Source organism: Populus trichocarpa, chromosome 2 (genome assembly GCF_000002775.5).
Source record: "Populus trichocarpa isolate Nisqually-1 chromosome 2, P.trichocarpa_v4.1, whole genome shotgun sequence".
Lineage (NCBI taxonomy): Eukaryota > Viridiplantae > Streptophyta > Magnoliopsida > Malpighiales > Salicaceae > Populus > Populus trichocarpa.
In genome coordinates, this window is record NC_037286.2 from 11,892,510 (window position 1) to 11,913,319 (window position 20,810).

Sequence of the window (20,810 nt, forward strand, 5' to 3'; positions counted from 1 at the left end):
AAAAAAAAAAAATCACCTTAATTCTTGAGGCTCAAATTGGAGGAGATCAGAAATTGGTAAAAATTATCGGTCACGGTTAAATCAGAAACACGGACCAAAAGTTTATCTCATCATATCTCCCAGTAAATCGCATTGAGATTAAGAAAATATCCACATTACTAAACATAAAATTAATAAGAAAAGGTAGGGCAAATGGAATCATCAGAGACTTAAATACAAGTAATCACGAAATTAATCGATCATTTTGTTGCAGTTTTTTTCTTCATCGCATGATTTCATTTTGTCCCTCTAGTTTTAAAAAACAGATCAAATTCCCAGAAACAAAACCTGATGAATTTCTACCTAAAAAGAAAGCAACGTAAAATCAGAGAAAAAGAGATACACGAGCGAAAATACACGCCGATAAATAGAGGGAAGGTTGAGTGAGCTTGGTGAGGGAAGGAAAGAAAGGGTCGAGCACTGGCGGAAGCGAACGAGTGTGGATTATATTTATATTGTAGGAGGCTACGGGTGGAGAAACCCTAATTCAATGCGCTCCAGTTTTGCAACTTGTTGGCGTTTAGTTGAACCGTTCGATTTTCCTGTAAAATATTTACATCGACGGTCCTTCTTTTTCTCATTTCTTTCTTTGTGTTTTTCTCCGTTATATAATAAAAACCTTTTAATTTTTGTGTTTTAAAACTATTTTTTAAAAAAATATTTTTTTTAATTTAAAATAATTTATTTTTTTTATTTTCAAATTATGATGATATTAAAAATAATTTTTTTAAAATTAAAAAAAATATTATTTTAATATATTTTTAAACAAAAAATATTCTAAAAAATAATTATTACTATACTAAAATAAATTATTTTAATATATTTTTAAATAAAAAATTCTCTAAAAATAATTATTACTATGCTCAAAACAATCTCTAAAACTAGTTTAATTAACAAAAAAAAAACACTTTTTTTCTAAATAAAAAAAAGAGGAGTTTTTAGTAGCATTTCCTTATAAATTACTATTTATTGAAATTGAAATGGTGCTTTTTTTTCTTTTTTTTTTTCAATACAGATTATGGATTTTATATATTAATCTAGTTGACTTATATTTTTTTATTTTTTTAATTATTATTTTTTTTATTTCATCATTTAATATTGGGTTGATTAAGAATTAAGTTTCATGATTTTATTATTTTTTTTGCTTTTTATTATGTTGTTTTAGTCTCATAACCTGAAAATAGTACTTAATGAGTTAACCTGAGTTGACTAAAATTGTTTTTTGTGTCCTTTTTAATTTAATTATTTTTTTAATTTTATCATTCAACATTTGATCGATTGAGAATTGAACTTTATAATCGGGTTGATTTATTTTCTATAAAGGTATTTTGGTCATATAATGAAGGTCACAAGTTTTGACATTTTAATCCCGGTTAAATCGGGTTATTTTTTATTTTATTTTTAATATGTTATCTTGATCTCATGACCTGGGTCATGGATCCTTCAACATTGAATTTGCTTTTTATTATGTTGTCCTCGTTTCATAACCCAGGTCGCGTGTTTAGCGGATTAACCTAGTTGACTTAGTTTTTTTTTTAATTGAATTTTCCCTAATTTTATCATTTAATATTGTGTTAAATTGAAAATTAAGCTTCATGATTTGTTTTGATTTACTTTTTATTAGGTTATTCTGATCTCATGATATAAGAATAGTGCTTAACGAGTTAACTCAACTTATTTTTTGTATTATTTTTTTAATAAAAGTTTTCATAAATTTCATTGTTTAACATTGGATCTGATATGTCAATTAAAAATTGAACTTCATAATTTGTTTAGATTTGTTCTCTATAAGGTTATCTCAGTCTCACTACATAGTTATGAATTTGACAGGTTAACACATGTTAAATCAAGTCTTTTTTTTAATTTTTTTATATGAGATTATATCGATTTTATGACTCGGGTCATGGTTTTGACTGATTGACTCAAGTAATTTTTTTATATTTTTTAAGTGATTTTTTCAATCTCATCCTTTAATACTAGGCTGATTGAGAATTAGAATTTGTAATTTGTTTTGATTTTTTTTTTATATGGTTATCTCGGTCTTATGACCCGGTTTGCAAGTTTGACAGATTAATTCGGGTTGCTCTTTTAAATCCTTTTTAATTGATCAATTTCATCGTCCAAAATTAATTTGATTGAAAATTAGACTTCATAATTTGTTTTTATTTGCTTTCTACATTATTATCATAGCCTCATAACTTCAGTCGTGAATTTAACATGCTCATCGAGTTGACTTCAATCAATCCAATATGTTGTTATCTTAATATTAAAAAAATATATCCCCTTTGTCAAATTATGGTTTTATAGATTATCCAGGTTGTTTTTAAACTTGCTTTTCTCAACTAATAAAACATATTATCAACGTTTGAATTTTTTTTTATGTTAAAAAAATTTGATCCGACCCGCAACATAATAGTATCCAATGATCTCGTCTTTATAATTTTCAGAAGGGGATGGATTGTAATTATATGCTCCTAAAAATATTTCAATATGCTCCTAAAAATATTTCAAATAAAACTAAAAAACATTAATGTTTTATTGTGTAGTGTGCATAATGCAGCTCACAATAAAATGATTTTTATTGATGCCCTTCCTTGAAAAACTAAATAGTTTAACAAACACTCGTGAGGTAATTTTATATTTTCATTTATTTATTGTATGATGTAATTGCTCCTATGTCCTTGAAAAAAAGAAAAACACAACTAAGATTTGAGTCAAAATTTTATTTTTTTATATAATCTAATTACTCCATATCTCATGAGGTTAATTTTTTTCTTTCAATTATCGTGGGCGTCAAGACTGTTATAATCATTTTATAAATAAAAGAAAAGGTGATTAATTGCACGCGTTAACAGGTGAGAAACACCAACACCTCCCGATAACTGTTAATCGCCTTCAAGAACAGCATCCAAAGGGGCGCCACCCTTTACACGGCAGGAAACATTCTCCACACACATCTGAAAAGACACCGACTGCATCTATATCGAAACCGAAGCTAAGGATATCTCCTCAAAAAGAACATACTAGTTGTCTTCTATTCTTGGCTGTTGAGCCTTTCAACCACAGATTTTCCTGGCTTGAAGAGAACACCAGCCAAATGAAACGTGGCAGTCTCGAATCTAGCAACGCACTCGGGTACTGAGAGGAGACGTGCTTGAAAAAATTAATTTGTTGTGATTTTTATTTTTAAAAAGCCCAGAAAGAATTACCAAAAACAAAAGAAAAATAGAGTTTAAAAAGGACTTTAATTTCTGAAATGAAAACTGCAAACATTATATAATGGAAAGGAGGCGTCGGTGCTAAAATCGGAGCACAAGTACTATTACTTTTTCGACCCCATTTTACCTCGTCACGTCTGTAAGGACAAAAATACCCTCCTCCATTCCAAGACATCAAGACCAAGCACACGCACGCCGTACGCCTACTCCACAGCCCCCACTTGGCTGGAATGACCCCAACAGATTGAACATCTTCATTTCCAACTCTATCCGATTGATTGGTTATTCACCTGTCATCATCGTCTCTCAGGTAAACTCAACTTTCTAATATTAGGGTTTTGACATTCGATCGAAGATGGGAGGAGGAGGAGCAGATCATGGACACGGAGCAGAGGGGGCCCACGGTGACTTTAGGGCGAAGGTTTGGAGCATGAGTGGAGGTCCATACTGCAGGCCTAAGCACTGGCGCCGTAACACCGCCATCGCCATGTTCGGCGTCTTTCTCATCTGCATTCCCATCGCCATGAAATCCGCCGAGCTTGAGGTAATTTTATATTCTTAAATGCTTTTCTTTCTGTTTGTTTGGTTGCCGAGAAACTGTAGGAATGATAAGGTGCTTGAATTCTAGATCTTAGATCCTTAAAACAGTGCAGGGGACGGCGATTTAGTTAGAGGGTGTAGCGTAGGACTTTGGAAGGAATTGGATTCTGGATTCAAAATTTTTGATTGGAGTGTTTGGTTTTAGTGAAACCTAAGTTGAATTACTTTGGTCTAGTTAATCATTGTAAGGGAGTCTAATTAAGTTCTTTTAATCTTTTGATTTTCAGTATTTTCTCAGTTCATACCAATACTAATGCTTAGTAAATTATCTACATCCAATATCACTTATCATTGGGTTTAATTAAATTCAAATTCCTAATCAGTGTTAAATAATGATGTCTTTCACTTGAAAGGATCAGCTATAATTGGGATAATTGACACTTTTCCTCTTCTTGTTCCTCTTCTTTTTTTTTGCCAGGATCCCTTATAGTTTTATTATTATACATTTTCTATGCAGTTTATATGACCTGTGGCAATTCTGATAGTTTCTGTACATGGGCGGATACCTCTTGGTGCCTACATTAATTGTGTCTTTAACACTTTTACTCATAAAAAAGGTACCAACAAGTCTGTATCTAATCAATGATTAGCTATATCAATAATGGGCTTAGTGGTGGTTTATTACTAATGTAGTGGAGTCCTTGAATTTTTTTGAGATCAGTATTTCAAATATGTTCATATGTTGTGTAAGTCTATGAAATTGTAGTTCCTTTTGTTTCTGTGTGCGGGCCATGTCTTGTGGGGGACTGCATTAGTTGTTTCTTTTATGCATATTGGAAAGGATTAGCTATATTGATGGGTAATCTTATACTCCTGTTTCCAACATGTTTCTGGGTTCCTGCCATCACCAGCAATGCCACTGTAACTCATTCATTTTAGCTCCTTGTTCTGCTAATCATCCTCACAAGTCCTCCAGCAACTGCCACTGTAACTCAATTTGTTGCTCCATTTTCCATTATCCTTGAACAGTTGCACATGTTACAAAATGTTGTTGCTCAAACTTCCAGTGGCCCTTCTTGCTAATGACAGAGGTTCAAATTGATAACATCTCACTAGTTCCTAACATTACTAGCGTAGATGATCATTTCAGCTTTCTCAAGCCAAATGTTTTTCTTCTTGATTTTTTGGTGACCAGGACGCTATTGTCCAAATCATATTTCAGATCACACAAACACTGTTCTAACAAAGGAATGTATACATTTCTTTTATATCAAAGGAAAATATTTTTTATGATTGAAGTCTTATTTAGTCTTGGGACTCTCGTGGAGTTGAGTGTTTGGTAAAATCTCTGCTAAGCCGTTCTGTTTGTCTCATGCTTTTCCTTTTTAAAACCCAGGTGTTAAACTTTTCAAGTGGTCAAATTTTGGCTGTCTCATTGTTCCTAATTTAATAATCACTACGTCCAGTTCTATTGTCTGTGTTGCTCTTTTTACATTTAGAAATAGCCTATAGATTCCTGAGCTATATTTTTGAACTATGTACTTGTTTTTATCAATCTTAGCGAGTGCAGTATCCCCTCCCTGGGGTATCTTTTTGATCTCACTCCTTAAAGGTGAGAGGAATCAAGTGGTCCCTGAGACATGCTGTGTGAATTGATTGAATATTGATCCATTCTTGGAATGCCGTGACTCATGAGATAGTACAGAGGTTGCTGTATATGCTGATATGGAATGGGAGGCCATTCCAGGGTTTCTCCTGAGAGACTGCAACATGATTGTTATGGAGATCTCTTCCTATCAAATGGACATGATGCTGATTATTTTTTTTGCGTTTCCTTCTTTGGTCTCATAGTGTACTCACTTCATTTAGTAATTATATGTTAATGGATGAGTATGATATAGAGTTATAGACATTATATGCCTAGCTTTTCTAGCATCAGTCCGATTCTCCATTAGTAACTTAGCAGAGTAGGGAGCTAAGAAGAGACGTTGCAAGCACTTGCTTGTCTAATTTATGTTTGGTTTTGAATTCATAATTTGGTTTCGCATAAATGCCTAAAATGATAATTTTACTGCAGCAACGGCCACATCATCCTGTTCGCCCAATTCCATCACAACTCTGGTGCAAGAACTTTGGGACTAAAGATTACAATGACGTGCAGTAATTTTGGAGCTTCTATTGCTGGAAGTTTCTGCCTGGCAAAGTGCCTGCTGTATCTTTTTGGTTGCAGGTTTGAGAAAATTGAGACTTGTTCTGGTAATATTGGAACACGATTTTAAATCGTACAATTTAAGGAGTGGATTGTCATCCTTGGTGATATTGTTAATAAATCGTTGTCTGTCTTTTGCCATCAAGAAAATGTTGAAACTGCTGCTTGAGATTTCAATTTGATGCTATTTTCCTTTCCTTTTCATCCGAGTCTTGAGACATGTGACGCAGGAAGAGAACTAAAATAAAAGCAGAAAAGCTTAGAATTAGAAGAAAGTGGTCGAAGGAGGAGAAATGGGGGTTGGAAAACAAAAAGTTGGTAATATTTTTATCAATTCATTATACTATGATCATAATGTTAAAAATTACAAATAAATAGTAAAACTCTAATCATAATTAAATTTGGCTAAAACCCACCAAGTAATAAAAGTCCAACAAAAGAATATTAACTAAATTTCAATAATAAAACTAAAAAAAATCGTGCTTGAAAGAGTACATGATTGTGTTAATTATCATTCTTGGTGGCCTCTCTTGGTGTCAAAGAAACCCAATTCTATCGAGTGTAGTTTAAGGTTGCTTTGATAATATTCTTGAATATCAATTAAGTTATTGTTGTTGTGATGTTTCCACGCAATTCAAGTACAATTTGAATTTAGTCACGTAGCTTATTTACTGAATGAAAACTTCATTATCCTAGTAAAAAATTAAAAAAACTTGTGGATTCAAAATAACATTAATATGTTTATTTTATGTAATGATAAGAATAATGAGATATGAGTTTCAAAAGAATCATCATGGATATGTTTTTGTGTTCTATATATAACAAAATTTTTCATATTGAAAGTAGAGTTAACATTAAAATTTGATGGAAATTTAATGATATAATTAGATGGTATAATCATTTAAAACAATTTGAATGATCTAATACCATTTTTTTGCTATTTTTTGTTGGTTTGTGAAGTACACCATTCATGTATAATCTGTATTTTAAAATAATCTTTAATAGTGCATCATTATACTTATATAAATCAACTTGAAATTTGAATTATTCATTATTTGCTTGAATTTGTTTTATGATTTCAACATGCAAATTATAAATTATTATACATGCAAAAAACTCAGTTAACTCAAATATCATAGCTTCAAGAGATATGAGAAGATGTATATGTTTCTTACTCAAATATCATAGCTTCAAGAGATATGAGAAGATGTATATGTTTCTTAGTTTTATAACTATGAATACTATATAATTGAAATAAACACTATTCAAAACATATATATATATATATATATATATATGTGTGTGTGTGTGTGTGTGTGTGTGTGTGTGGACTTAGTCTAGTAAATTAAGATTATCTTAATCTTTCTCATCACGTGTTGAGGTTAATGTATTAAAGAGTTTAACATGATGCTTAAATCTATTAAGTTTTGGATGTCAAGCTTAGAAAATAAAGAACTTGAAAGCTTAGAAAGATAATATATAGAAACTCTTTTAACATTTTATTTGTCACTTCAAGCGATTCTACTAGAGAGTTTCCTAAAACTTTTTCTACAACTAAAACGAACACATTTGATTCTTCCTTAACCTCATTCTCAAACTCGTTTGGACTTATTATGTTAAGATTTTTTTCTTACACATTATTTTCATCTAGATCACTAAAATCCTCAAGATTAATCTCGTACACTTGATTACTATAATTTTTTCTCTTTACCTATATCCTTGTTTTCTTGGATAACTACATTTGATGAAAATTTAACTGAAATCTTGACATTTAACACATTGAATCTTTGAACTCATCCAAGATATTTTACTAATAACTTATTTGCCGTCGTCTTCTTTTTCTTTATAAATTGAACACTATTAGAATTAGGTTTATAAAATGAAATGTCTAACAAAGAATTATTATTTCTGAATTAAAACCTAATAGAGATACTACAAGGGTTCTAACGTTTTGTTTATTTACTCTCGTAACTCATTCATAGTTATGCACTAAGGTATAAGCTTGGTATGAAAATACATTGGATTACAAACTCTCTTCAAATATCATCTTTCAAGCCTTTACGAAATCTAAGTAAGAGTGTGGCCTCGTTCTCTCTAATGACACATCAAATTGTGCTATATATTTGCTATTAGACTTGTATATTTGCCTGACATTGTTGGATGGTGATTAGCTTGATTTGTGGATGTGGCTGCGGCGATAAAAGAGATTGAGTCGAGCTATTGGTGTATCTCTGGTATATGGTTGTCTCTAGCATGGTGGTTGTCTGTTGATGGGTGTACTATTGGTGGCTGGTGTGCCGGGGAAGAAGGTGAATAGTGAAGAAGAGAAAGAACGGACTTGAAGAAATAGAGAAAAAATAAGGGTTGAAAAACTAAAAGTGCTTGTATGTGTACAATCTCCGAACTAAAGAGTAATTAGTTGAGCTATCTTTTTGTCATCTTTGTTTGTACACATACGTAATCTATGCCACGAGTCCCCCATTAACATGACTTCAAATTTCCAAGGTTTGACACTGACAAAGCAAGAATTTGCAGTAACAAGAGAATTGTGGGAAAAAAACTGATTGACTTGTGTCTTTGTGTGAGAAAGCTTGTTAGATAGTGAAGTTGCCGGATCACGGCAGAACCCTTCTAGGTACCGTGGGGCAGACTCTGAAGCAGCAGGGGTTCCAAGCGACCCCAGTAAAGTGGCATGGAGTCCTAATTTTCGAGCATAGTTTTGAAATCTAGTTTAGCTTGTCGGGTTAACTTGGGATCTGGCTGATCCGGAACTGGAATTGGATTGGGTTTAAAAAAAATAAAAGAAGTAAAAAATCCGGCTGACCAGGCAGGTTGATCCGGTGATTCAGTCAAAAATCCAGTTTCAACCTGTTGACTAGTTATTTTTTTAATAAAAACAATATTGTTTTGATTTCTAAAAAAAATAAGATTAATCCGGTTGACCCGAATAAATCCTGTAATCTAGATCTTAGACCAGGTTGAACATCGGCGGGGGTTTAAAAACCCTGTTTTCAAGTGCAGGTCACCTTCTCCTTGTGTCGCCCACAAATGAAAATGTGGAAAAAGAGATGAGAACAACCTTTCCATGTAATAAAAGGAAAGCATCAGAAAACCAAGGACAAATGAGCAAACGACATCAGTTCGCCGCAACTGGAAAAAAAAAAAAGACCAAAAAAGTTTGTTTTCAGTCTTCTAGACAATGGAATAGGCATCGCATTTCAGATGGAAATATGGAATCGATACCATTCGATTGGTTAGAATTTACAAGGTCTGGCCAGGATTACAAGCACTGCTCAAGATTATCGGTATCAAGTTCTCTCTGGGCTTACAAGCACTGCTCAAGATTATGAAAAAGGTGAATTATTTAGCATCATGTTCTCTTAGAGTCTATACTTTAGGAAGTATCTATCACTGCTAGCCATCCATCCATATGACCCTTCAGTTGATCTGTACAAGATGAATTCGTGATGTTCTCCTTCGATGCACGAAGCGAATAAGAGAAGCTTTTTGCTGTGGCCATTCTCCTTTGAGCTGCAGACTTTAAATTCTTCACTGCTACAACTTTGGAAACCAATTTGCAATGTATTTATGGAACAAGATGGATTAGAGCAAAACCAGCGTGCTGTATATGACCAAAACTGTCCCCATGCTTGAAATAATTCCAGCTGCGTCACTTAGAGGGTAGAAGAAGTGTGAAAGGAGAAGGAAATATGCGGAGAAAAGTCAAGTGAGGGGTCATGGAAGATGACATATTCTTAATCTCCTCGGAACAAAATCTATAATTTGATGGTTTCTTGATATGTATAATGAGGTGTACAAAGTAGTCGTATATTTAAAAATATATTAAAATAATATTTTTTTTATTTTTTAAAAATAATTTTTAACACTAACATAGTAAAACAATACAAAAACAAAAAAAAATTAATTTAAAATAAAAAATTAAAAAATTAAAATTTTTTCAAAAATATTTTTGTAACTTAAAAAGTTAAACTGTTAAGTTATATAATTTATATTATTTTCTAATATATATTCTCGAGTGAAAGTTTTTTTATCTTGAAATTTGCACATGGTTCATATTATTTTATTTTTTATTTTTATTAAATAAATAAAAATAATAAGATTTAATTTCGTGATTGATTGATTACATATTAAAAAATCAATTTAAATATAAAAACTTAAAAAACAAAACATCACATCATCCCTGTTCCACTTTTTCTACACGGGATCCACACGATGAAACCTACCCAGGTACAGCCAAGCTCTTTTTAACTTTATGCTTGATTTTATTCTTCCAACATCATGAACATCTTCCCTGGATGAACTTTGGATTTTCAACACTGTCGTGCTCAGAATGAAAGACCTGAAAACTAAATTGCTCTGGTCCACCCTTTGTCCTGATGTTGATTCATGAACAAGGATCGGCATTTTATTTGATTGGATAGAAGAGAAAGATCAACGGAATAAACCAAAATCAATGTTCGCACCACAGAAAGCAGTGGACGACCTCCTCTCTCTCCTCTTATGCTCCGAGTTTTTTTCTTTAATCCGCCTAAATCGTTTTATCAAGAAGAGTAGTAGGTTCTATAACTATTTATTTTTATATTTTTAAAAAAATTTAATTTTTTTTTAAATTAATAGTTTTTTAGTGTTTTTATATTATTTTGATGTATTAATATTAAAAATAATTTTAAAAAATTAAAAATATATTATTTTAATATATTTCTAAATAAAAAATATCTTATAAAACAACTACAACAACACTCCTAAACACTCATCGTCTCCCTTATTTTACCTGTATGTATTTAAGGAAATACGAAAAGCTGTCCCCTCTAGTCTTTACTGGCTAGCTAATTAATTGAGTGCTTTTTTAGTATTGTGTTTCCAGTCTGTTTCCGTCTTTAAAGTATATTTGTTTAAAAAGGAATATTATAAAATTATATTGATATATTTTTAAATAAAAAATAATAAAAAACTATTTATCATAATACCAAATAATTGAAACTTTATTCATCATTCTTCTCATTCCACCCTTTCTTTTCTCCTGTTGAGTTTGTCAGCTATCTCCTATTGATCCCTCAACTTTGGCACGAACGAGTTTGAAGACAAAGGGAGTGTTGGTTTTTAAGGCAGAAATTGTTTTCTTACTAGGAAAAAATATTAAATTAGATATCATTTGATGTGTTAATATTAAAATAAAAAAATAATTTATTTTGATATATTTTATATTAAAATAATACCATTGAACCACATCACTAAACACACATCAAATAACTTTTTAATACAATCCTAAATGTTAAAATAAACTAATAATGGTAATATTTTTTGTAAATAAATATGATTGAGTATGATAATTTTACCTAACACTCAATTTAGGGTGCTTAAGATAGTGATATAGATTTTTTTTCAAGGTATTTTTTGTTTGAAAATATATTAAAATAATATATTTTTTTATTTTTTAAAATTTATTTTTAATATCAATCCATCAAAATTATCTAAAAATAAAAAAAATAATTTAAAAAAATAAAAATAAAATCAACAAAATAATGATGCAACTGCTGATACCATGATAGTCCACCTAAAACTGCTCGTAAATACCTTACAACTAAAATAAAAAAAGAAAAAAAATCTTCCAATCAAGCATGAAACAAAAAAAAACCGACCCGAATAACTTGATCCACGTGGCAGAAATTGACAGGAGACTCCTCGGCTAAAGGGACCCCATAACCTACCCGATTCAATTTCAACCAGTCCTCGAGCTATTTTGGGCATCTTAGCCTACTTTTCCTTTAAAAATAACAGCTCCAACAATTTCTATTTCATACCCCGACAAAAATAAAAATAAAAATAAAAATAAAGTGAGAGAAAGTGAATTCATTTTAATATTTTTATTAACACACTATAAATTGACCTCAAGCAGTGAGCTTAGTTGAACTGTCATCATTACTGGTCTGTATTTAACATGCTTTGAAGCCTTCTGTAGATTTTTTTGATTCAGCTAACAAGGTCTGGTTGGTTCTAGATTTGTTTGTGTCTAAGGAAAAAATAATGTGGAGATTAGCGCGATGTGCGTCGTCGAATTTGAGCAGATCGTTGCGGAGGCGGTTTTTCTCCACGGCGGCGATTCCAGCTCCTTGTATTATTCATAAACGTGGCACTGATATTCTCCATGATCCATGGTTCAATAAGGTTAACAGTTCTTTATCTCTCTCTCTCTCTCTTTTAGTTTTTGTAACTGTATTTTCAAGATAGCTGTTTCTGTTATTATGTAACTTCTTGATTGTCTTTGCAAGAAAAGAAGCTGTAGGATTCGTTAGTTCCTCGTGAATTGCAAGATTCTGATTTTGTTGAAATGTACTATATTGTGATGCATTTTGAGTTTTTTTTTTAGGTTTTCTGCATAGAGTGAATTTATTGGCTCTGAAATCTTGCAATTTCTTTGTTTTTTTGCACATCTTGAGTTGGACTTTTTTAAGAAACTACAAGTCTTCGAAATCCTTGGCTTTTATATTTTCTTAACCCTCAAAATAATAATTGCTGCTCAAAAACTGAATTTTTTTTTAAATTTTTCATGGTTTCTATTTTAATTTAAGAGCAGGATACAGGATTTCCTTTGACTGAAAGAGATCGACTAGGGCTGCGTGGCCTGCTTCCACCTCGTGTTATATCCTTCGAGCAGCAATATGATCGTTTTAGTAAGTTTAATTCCGACCTCCTTGAAGTTGTCAGTTTCTGCTTTTTGCTCAAGTAACATAAAGCTAAGCTAACGTGCTTGTGGAATTGAAAATATAGAATAAGTTGAAAAAATAAAAACTTGATGAGTGCAATAATTAGTTAATCCTTAATAAAATTGCCTCTGAGATCTCATAATTCTGGAATTAAGTAGGCAGTTAATTATTTAGGTTGTCAAAATACAAAGTACAGTAACTTTTGCAAAACATGTTTATTGGAATTATTTGATGTCTCGTCTTTATAAATGCCTATGGTCTTATCTCTTCATAGTCCATTTCTTTGATAGAAATTGGAATTTTGAGGAAAGCTTTCTCTGTCTTCTTTATCATGTAGTTTTCCTTGCACTGCCTCTTTTAAGTGAATGGTCTCTCTGTTGGTGCTTTAACTAACATTAATAAGCTTTGGTTGTTAGTGGAATCTTATAGGTCCCTTGAGAAGAATACCCAGGGCCAACCATACAGTGTTGTATCTTTAGCAAAATGGAGGATCTTGAATCGACTGCATGACAGGAATGAGACATTATACTACCGAGTAAGTTCCATTGCAAATTTCATCTTTAATATGTTAAAATACGGTTGAAATTTAACTTGCTTTAATTGAACTTTTATGTCTTTTCCTCGCCAGGTCCTCATTGATAACATTAAAGATTTTGCTCCAATTATATACACTCCAACAGTAGGGTTAGTATGTCAGAATTACTCAGGATTATTTAGACGCCCACGTGGAATGTATTTTAGTGCAAAGGATAAGGGAGAGATGATGTCAATGATCTATAACTGGCCTGCTCAACAGGTATTGTGTGAATCTTGTACGAGTGTGGCGGATATGACAACATTTTCCTTTTGCCTCTCTTCCTTATTGGAGCTTTGTTGTTGACAAAGTAATGAAGATTGTGTTTTATTCTATTCATGATACTGCGTGTTTAAATTGCTTTTTGTGTGGTGCAGGTTGACATGATAGTGCTTACTGATGGCAGCCGTATTCTTGGCCTAGGTGATCTTGGAGTTCAAGGAATAGGAATACCCATTGGAAAACTAGATATGTATGTTGCTGCTGCTGGTATCAATCCACAGAAAGTATGTACTCTTTTTCTCCCTGCTGGTTTCTGTGTGTGCTTTTTAGCTCTGTTTAAATATTTAGAGACGGAATTTTGCTACTATGCTTGTTTTTTTATCTACATGTACAAAAATATATAATGAATGACTTGGCAGTGCTTGCTTGAAGATCCGGAGTTTCTGAAACTTTGGAAATTAAATTTAGTTCTACTCATTCTCATATATTATTGGTTTTGTTACTAATTCTATTACCTCTTGTATCACTGAACCCATGCTCATGGCAAACAGATACTCCCAGTTATGTTAGACGTTGGTACTAACAATCAAAAGCTGCTTGAAGACCCTCTTTGTGAGTAGAACATACACGTTTAGACCATTCTGTTTCATTTGGATCGTAACAATTTCTTTTTGTTGCAGAGAATGAATGAATTGTATAAAGTGCTCTTTAAACTGCTCTTTCTAAGAAAAGACCTTATGACTTTCATTTTCACAGATTTAGGACTTAGACAACCTAGGCTGGAAGGAGAAGAGTATCTATCAATTGTTGATGAATTCATGGAAGCTGTTCATACTCGCTGGCCCAAAGCCATTGTACAGGTATTGCCTTTACTAAGAATGTCATTTTTTTTCCTTTTCAATTATGGTAGTCTCATTCATGCCATTACCTTGATGATTGGGAAAATCTGCCAGTTTGAAGACTTTCAGATGAAGTGGGCGTTTGAAACACTGCAAAGATATCGTAAGAGGTTTTGCATGTTTAATGATGACATACAGGTGAGTACTGCATACTTGCTGCAGTATGCCAGTGCATTTACTTGGAGTATATAATCTATTGCCGAGTGCTATACACTATCATGGATGATCTGCAATTAATGCAATTGTGCTTGCTTTGGGTCTTATAGGGAACTGCTGGTGTTGCTCTTGCGGGGTTACTGGGAACAGTGAGAGCCCAAGGCCTACCATTATCTGACTTTGTTAACCAAAAGATAGTCGTGGTGGGTGCTGGGAGGTAATTCCAGAAAATCATTTTGATATATTAAATTAACAGGCTTTCTCATCTTTTTATCCCCCACCCCCATAAAAAAAAAGAAAAAAGGTTAATGCATTCGCAAATGATTTTTCCATGCTTGCATGTGCTTATCCTTTGTATTATTTTTCCTTTTCTTTTTTTCCTGCTTACAGCGCAGGGCTTGGTGTCCTAAACATGGCAATACAGGCTCTTTCAAGAATGTCTGGGAACAATGAAATGGCTGCAAAGAATAAATGTTATCTACTTGATAAAGATGTAAAATGCTACACTTTTCTCTTAGACCACAGCATTTTGTGATATCAATTTTCTATGTTTTTCTGACATGCCAGTAGGTTCTTATCCTTGATAAAATGGATCAGTGATCTGATGGATTTATGAGAATCTATTTTACCAAGTGGTTCAATTATTTTGTGCTAATGATCAGCATGATATTAATGGGGTTGTTTTTTTGGGGCTACTGGTCAGAATAAGAAAATGTTATTAAGATCAAAGGGTATTTATCGGCATGTGATTGAAATATCATCTGCATGATTGGGATCATTCACAGAATTTTGTTTGAGAAAGAGAACTTGTCTCACATGCAGGGCCTCATTACAAAAGAGAGGAAAAATATTGATCCAGCTGCGGCACCATTTGCTAAAGACTTGAAAGATGTTGAAGGGCTTAGGGAGGGAGCTAGTCCATTTGAAGTGGTAAAATCTCCATGAACTCAAGGCAGATGTTTTATGATCCGTGAAAAGAAGCATTTACTTTTTACCCGTTCAACCTTAGAATTATATTTCTTTGTAAGAGTTATAGTTGCTGACAGCTAAATTTTGTTCAGGTTAAAAAGCTGAAGCCCCATGTGCTTCTTGGTTTGTCTGGGGTTGGGGGGGTCTTTAATGAAGAGGTAAAGTCCTTGGCTCTTTGTTGTCTTTCATAGTTCCTTATAATTAGTTGTTACTGACTTTTGGTGCACTATTACCTTCCTTACTGGTGGGAGTTCTACTGCATTTATGTCATTACTTTTTCAACTGTGTTCAGACATAATGATTTCAACCTGAATTAAAATAAAGTACTGAATGAATAATATTTCATCCCCATATTCTTTAAACAAGAACTCTGAACTACCTGCAAATATGACCTTTACAAGGATCGTAGTAAGTTAGTTTCCATATAGTCCCCCAAGTATAATACTGTGAGATGTTGCTGTCAAATAATACTACTTTCATAGTCACCCTTCCATCAATCTTACTATTGATTGCAATTTGAATCAGGTGCTCAAGGCCATGCGAGAATCAGATTCAACTAAACCGGCTATTTTTGCTATGTCAAACCCCACAATGAATGGTTTGTTGTGGCAATTTCCTCAAACTTCCAGAGTTTATGATGGCTGTTAGATTTTTTCTATTTATACCCTGTCTGTTTTTCGGTGGAACAGCTGAATGCACTGCTGCTGATGCTTTCAAGTATGCCGGACCAAATATAATTTTTGGAAGTGGAAGCCCATTTGAAGATGTTGATCTAGGTACGCTACTTTCATATTTATGTTTTTTGTTTCGAAGTCTTTTGACAGAATACAACAATGATCTAGAAGAGTTTGTCCTGTTACTGCATATAATAATATGTTTAATGGTTGTTTTTATTGCCTTCAACAACCTCGTGACGTGTTTGCAGGAAATGGAAAAGTAGGACATGTAAATCAAGCAAATAATATGTACCTGTTTCCTGGGTTCGTGTGTCTCTGTTGTTTTACACTTTGAATTTTTTCCAACCAGGCTTAAATGATGAAGTTTATGTATAATTTTGTTTCCCATTTCAGGATTGGTTTGGGAACTCTTCTCTCAGGTGCGCACATTATAACTGATGGAATGTTGCAAGCAGCTGCTGAATGGTATAGACATAATTTGCTCACTTGCCTCCCTTCTCCTACCTAAAACTGTTTTGCTTTATTTGAATGAACTATAGTTGATGTTGTAGAAAGTTCATAAATGTTTTCAATGATAGCAGTAGTTTACTCACTATGATGCAAACTGACACACTGTCCTGAAAATTATCAATAACTAGCTGGCTACTGAATTTTGGGTGATATTAGGTGTTACCCATGTGTCTTATATTTTTGGATTGATAGATCTATAAGTTGGTTATGAATTTTGCAGTTGAAAGTTGTCACATCCTTTTGCATTAGGATATTTATGTCTTGATAGTTCTGTTAAGCTGTTCAATAAGATTCATGCCCACCTAGATGGCTTGCAGAATTATATATTTAGTTTATGTTCTTAGACATCCACTATTGGTGAACAAATTACCTTCATGAAAACGAAACATAATGCATGCCTTTCAAAGGTCTGCAAGTATCTTTAATATTTAGTTGATATTTTTTAAATGTTTCTGATGATATCACTTGGCTTGAAGTTTGTTTTCCCTGTAAATTGCTGACACGAGTTAAGTTGTACAGCCTCGCTTCATACATGACGGATGAAGAAATCCAAAACGGCATTTTGTATCCATCTATTGATAGGTAATGTTTCCAGTTGTAGGTGGTTACAGTTTCTTTTCTCCTTTTGGGAAGTAGGGGATTTCATACCTGCATTTTGCTATTTGAAATATTCAGTGTTGCATGACTAATCTGCATTCTTATAGCATTGATATAATTTTCGGACAGTACAATTGCTTGATGAACCTGCTTCTGGCCACACACATTATCCGTCTGCAAACTATACCACTATCTTCATTTTGTTTCATTTTATGCCAAAAATGTCATATTCTACTTGCATATCACTGCAATTTGAGCAGCCAATCATTCCTTGATGGAAGCAGATTATCATTTTCTTAAAGATCATGATTTAGAAAAACATCATGTAATTAGACTTAGAGGGTAGATTGGCAAATGGATATTAAAATTTATATTGTAAATAAAGTGTAACTTATTTGTGGTTGATACCCACTGTTGTCTTGCCTTGCTGGTTAGTTGTCATCGCCACAAGAAGAGGCACATTCCACTCTACTTTATTTTGGAGGCTCATTGTTGACTGATGCCACTTTGTTTATTTATGCAGTATACGACATATTACAGCAGAGGTAGGAGCTGCTGTTCTGCGAGCGGCAGTTGAAGAAGACCTGGCAGAAGGACATGGTGAGGCAGGCCCCCGGGAGCTCAAGCACATGTCAAAAGTAAGTAGCTATTGTAAATGCAATACGGATGATGAAAATACATCCAATAAAACAAAAATTCTATTTTGATTGGAAGCAATACAATTACAGGAACCTATATTAACTTGAGAAGTGTTAATAAATAGAGCAAGGAATATGTGCAAACATAAATTTCTTTTTCTTTGTTGATTGAATAAATAAACACATAATAGAATCATATATGTATGTTTTCTTTATCAAAGTAATTGGGTATTTGCACTGTATGGAGCAAGATAGCTGGAAGACATGATACAAGGAAATTACCATCTAGTCGTTACATATCTCGCATGCATATACATCATCTCAACCAGCCTTTGCTTGTGTAACAACTATAAGAATTATCTACTCGTTTATTTTATCGTGTGAATGTCTTAAAAATGTCTACTTATTTTTTTCTGTGATTTTGGGTGCAGGCGGAGACAGTAGCATATGTGTCACGGAATATGTGGTTCCCTGTTTACAGCCCTCTTGTTCATGAGAAATAGGGCTCGAGTGGCCTTTCCTAATATTTTCCATTGGGGCCATTTTCTTCAAACTAGGTCAGATCCTGTAGCCCAACCATTATATTTTATTTCTGTTTTGTTTTCCTGAACTCATAATTTGCCAACTTCAGAAATAGAAGGGCAAGTAATGGAAGCAGGAATTTAATATTCTGGCTCATCCACCTGAGTTCGTTCTGATTTGTTATATGTAACGGATTAGTTTATGTATACTAATGAATTCATTTTCTGGAGGCAGTGTCAGAATTAGCATTTTTCGTTTTGAGATCGTGCCAGGTTTCATACAGAGAAAAATACCGTGTTTTTCCTATGCCTATGCTTACAATGAAAAGTCAATTCGCATCCTCCGTTTCGCTTTTGGTTGATTGCACTTAAAATTACCGGTCCATGTGAATAACGTCCTTTCCTCCTGAATTGATTAGCATTCCAGGATAGAAAGTAAAAATGTGTATTGAATTGGGAGATATTGATCCACAAATAACAAAAGTCGGTATCTTGATGAATATACCGACTTTTGTCGTTTTTTTAAAGTCGGTATCACAATTTAAAGTCGTTTTTTTTTTCCTACTCACAAGTACAACTCAGATTTTCAAATGAATATGCACCACGTGTATTATCTTACATGTGCATTTTTTTTAAAATATTTTCTTTTTACCTATAATGATGTTAATTGTTTTTCATTCAAATTTAGTTTATAAAAACTTATATAAATAGTTAATCAAATTGAATAAATATATATGTTTGGATAAGTAAAATATAATATGTGTAGAGGTTGGGTGTTAATTGCATTGAGATTTGAGCGAATTATTTTACTATAGTGTCTCAAATATGCGCACGGACACTCAAAAACACCGGCTCATACACTAAAAACAATATTGAGAAACTAATTACATTAATTAATTCAAGTTATCATATAAAAAAATACATTTTTTAGTATAATACACAAGTTATATATATTATAATTCAAAATATTTTTATAATCAAACTAAAAAAATCTATAAAATAAAAACTGAGAATCACCTTGTAATGGGATGTAGACAATTAGATCAACATCATATGATCTCTAATAATAATTTTTAAAAACTATACGATCAATTTACTATTTAATTAAGCTAACATAAACGTAATGCTTATCGCCTATTGGTCTCATTCATATGCAGAGATCTGCTCAAACCCGAGTTCGCTACGTAAAGGATTAAACATTCTTTAGCCCAGCAAGGTTTGAATTATGGCAGCTTCACCAACGCGAATCCATCCGAACTCAGTATGGACACCTGAAATTAGGAACTTCTCCTTCAGTGATATGGATTACGTTAAAAAGAATATACAAATCAGGAAATCCGTTTCCTTGAAGAATCCGGATTAGATCCGCACTATAAATACAGGATACCTGAGGCGATTTATCTCACAAACCCATTCAAGCAAACCTTAGAATTCTCTCTCAGTGCTCTCTCTTTACGCACCAGCTTCCTTGCAACCCATATTCATTGTCTTCCAAGCGATCATGGCTAATTTCAGGAAAACAATACTGGTGGTTTCTTTCTTGACGACGGCTCTTTGCGGAGTCTCCATGGCTACCGTTTACCAAGTCGGTGACTCTGCTGGTTGGACAAGCATGGGTCAAGTTGATTACCAAGATTGGGCTGCCAGCAAGAATTTTCACGGTGGTGATACTCTTGTCTTCAACTACGACAACCAATTCCACAACGTGAAGCAAGTGACGCATCAGGGTTTCGAGTCATGCAATGCAACGTCACCACTAGCTACTTATACCAACGGCTCCGATACAGTCACTCTTGGAAAGCAGCTTGGCCACTTCTACTTCATATGTGGTTACCCTGGTCATTGCCAAGCAGGACAAAAGATTGACATCCTGGTCGTCCCTGCAACTTCAAATTTGAGTCCTGCTGCGTCACCTAGCAGCGCTTCATCTCTTTATTTTAGTAATCTGTCTTGGACTCTAGGGGTGCTAGGATTCTGTCTCTTGGGATTTGCTTATTAGGAAGGTTTTCAAGTTGCCTGTCTTCTGCCAACCTCTAGGGGTTTTTTCGGTTTCATTGATGCAGTGCTTAGTTTCTTTTTTCTTATTTTAATTAGCAAAGAGATGATTAATGACAGATTAAAATTGTTTTCTGTCTAACTTTCTTTACATGAATACTTTGAATAAAAATACTATTCGTCCATTATAATTGCTGCCGCTTATTGCACTTTGTAATTAACCACGTTTTCCCCCCCGATCTGATAAAGCAAGGAGTAGCAATTAAAATTAAAAGAAAAAACGAACGAACAAAAAAAAAAAAAAAAAACAAAGGAGGCTCA

General features: G+C 33.2%; 3 protein-coding genes and 2 non-coding genes across 5 annotated transcripts; 3 read left to right on the forward strand and 2 right to left on the reverse strand.

Moving 5' to 3' along the window:
- Positions 1-42: 42 nt before the first annotated feature.
- On the reverse strand, positions 43-119 carry LOC112326721 (small nucleolar RNA SNORD18). The gene has a single exon (XR_002980651.1). It is a non-coding gene; the product is annotated as a small nucleolar RNA SNORD18 (small nucleolar RNA).
- A 77-nt stretch (positions 120-196) lies between these two features.
- Positions 197-276, reverse strand: LOC112326703 (small nucleolar RNA Z199). The gene has a single exon (XR_002980633.1). It is a non-coding gene; the product is annotated as a small nucleolar RNA Z199 (small nucleolar RNA).
- A 2,804-nt stretch (positions 277-3,080) lies between these two features.
- On the forward strand, positions 3,081-6,210 carry LOC18096350 (uncharacterized). Its single transcript, XM_024595255.2, has 2 exons — positions 3,081-3,801; positions 5,875-6,210. Exons 1-2 carry the CDS (start codon positions 3,613-3,615, stop codon positions 5,959-5,961), a joined length of 276 nt encoding a protein of 91 aa, XP_024451023.1. The 5' UTR covers positions 3,081-3,612; the 3' UTR covers positions 5,962-6,210.
- Positions 6,211-11,871: 5,661 nt separating this feature from the next.
- Positions 11,872-18,728, forward strand: LOC7494056 (NAD-dependent malic enzyme 59 kDa isoform, mitochondrial). Its single transcript, XM_024594277.2, has 19 exons — positions 11,872-12,192; positions 12,602-12,698; positions 13,148-13,266; positions 13,360-13,527; positions 13,683-13,811; positions 14,079-14,139; positions 14,284-14,387; positions 14,481-14,564; positions 14,693-14,799; positions 14,973-15,075; positions 15,405-15,512; positions 15,644-15,709; positions 16,077-16,149; positions 16,241-16,327; positions 16,477-16,531; positions 16,622-16,693; positions 17,258-17,320; positions 17,859-17,973; positions 18,405-18,728. The coding sequence occupies exons 1-19, from the start codon at positions 12,052-12,054 to the stop codon at positions 18,474-18,476; spliced, it is 1,824 nt and encodes a 607-aa protein (XP_024450045.1). The 5' UTR covers positions 11,872-12,051; the 3' UTR covers positions 18,477-18,728.
- A 923-nt stretch (positions 18,729-19,651) lies between these two features.
- On the forward strand, positions 19,652-20,674 carry LOC7494061 (mavicyanin). Its single transcript, XM_024594134.2, has one exon. It carries the CDS (start codon positions 19,996-19,998, stop codon positions 20,491-20,493), a length of 498 nt encoding a protein of 165 aa, XP_024449902.2. The 5' UTR covers positions 19,652-19,995; the 3' UTR covers positions 20,494-20,674.
- The last annotated feature ends 136 nt before the right edge of the window (positions 20,675-20,810 follow it).

Coding starts and splice junctions, on each gene's coding strand:
- LOC7494061 (XM_024594134.2), top strand. CDS start 19,996: ATGGCTAATTTCAGGAAAACAATACTGGTGGTTTCTTTCTTGACGACG.
- LOC18096350 (XM_024595255.2), top strand. CDS start 3,613: ATGGGAGGAGGAGGAGCAGATCATGGACACGGAGCAGAGGGGGCCCAC. Junction 3,802..5,874: donor TGAAATCCGCCGAGCTTGAG/GTAATTTTATAT, acceptor ATTTTACTGCAG/CAACGGCCACATCATCCTGT.
- LOC7494056 (XM_024594277.2), top strand. CDS start 12,052: ATGTGGAGATTAGCGCGATGTGCGTCGTCGAATTTGAGCAGATCGTTG. Junction 16,328..16,476: donor ATTTGAAGATGTTGATCTAG/GTACGCTACTTT, acceptor ACGTGTTTGCAG/GAAATGGAAAAGTAGGACAT. Junction 16,532..16,621: donor AATATGTACCTGTTTCCTGG/GTTCGTGTGTCT, acceptor TTCCCATTTCAG/GATTGGTTTGGGAACTCTTC.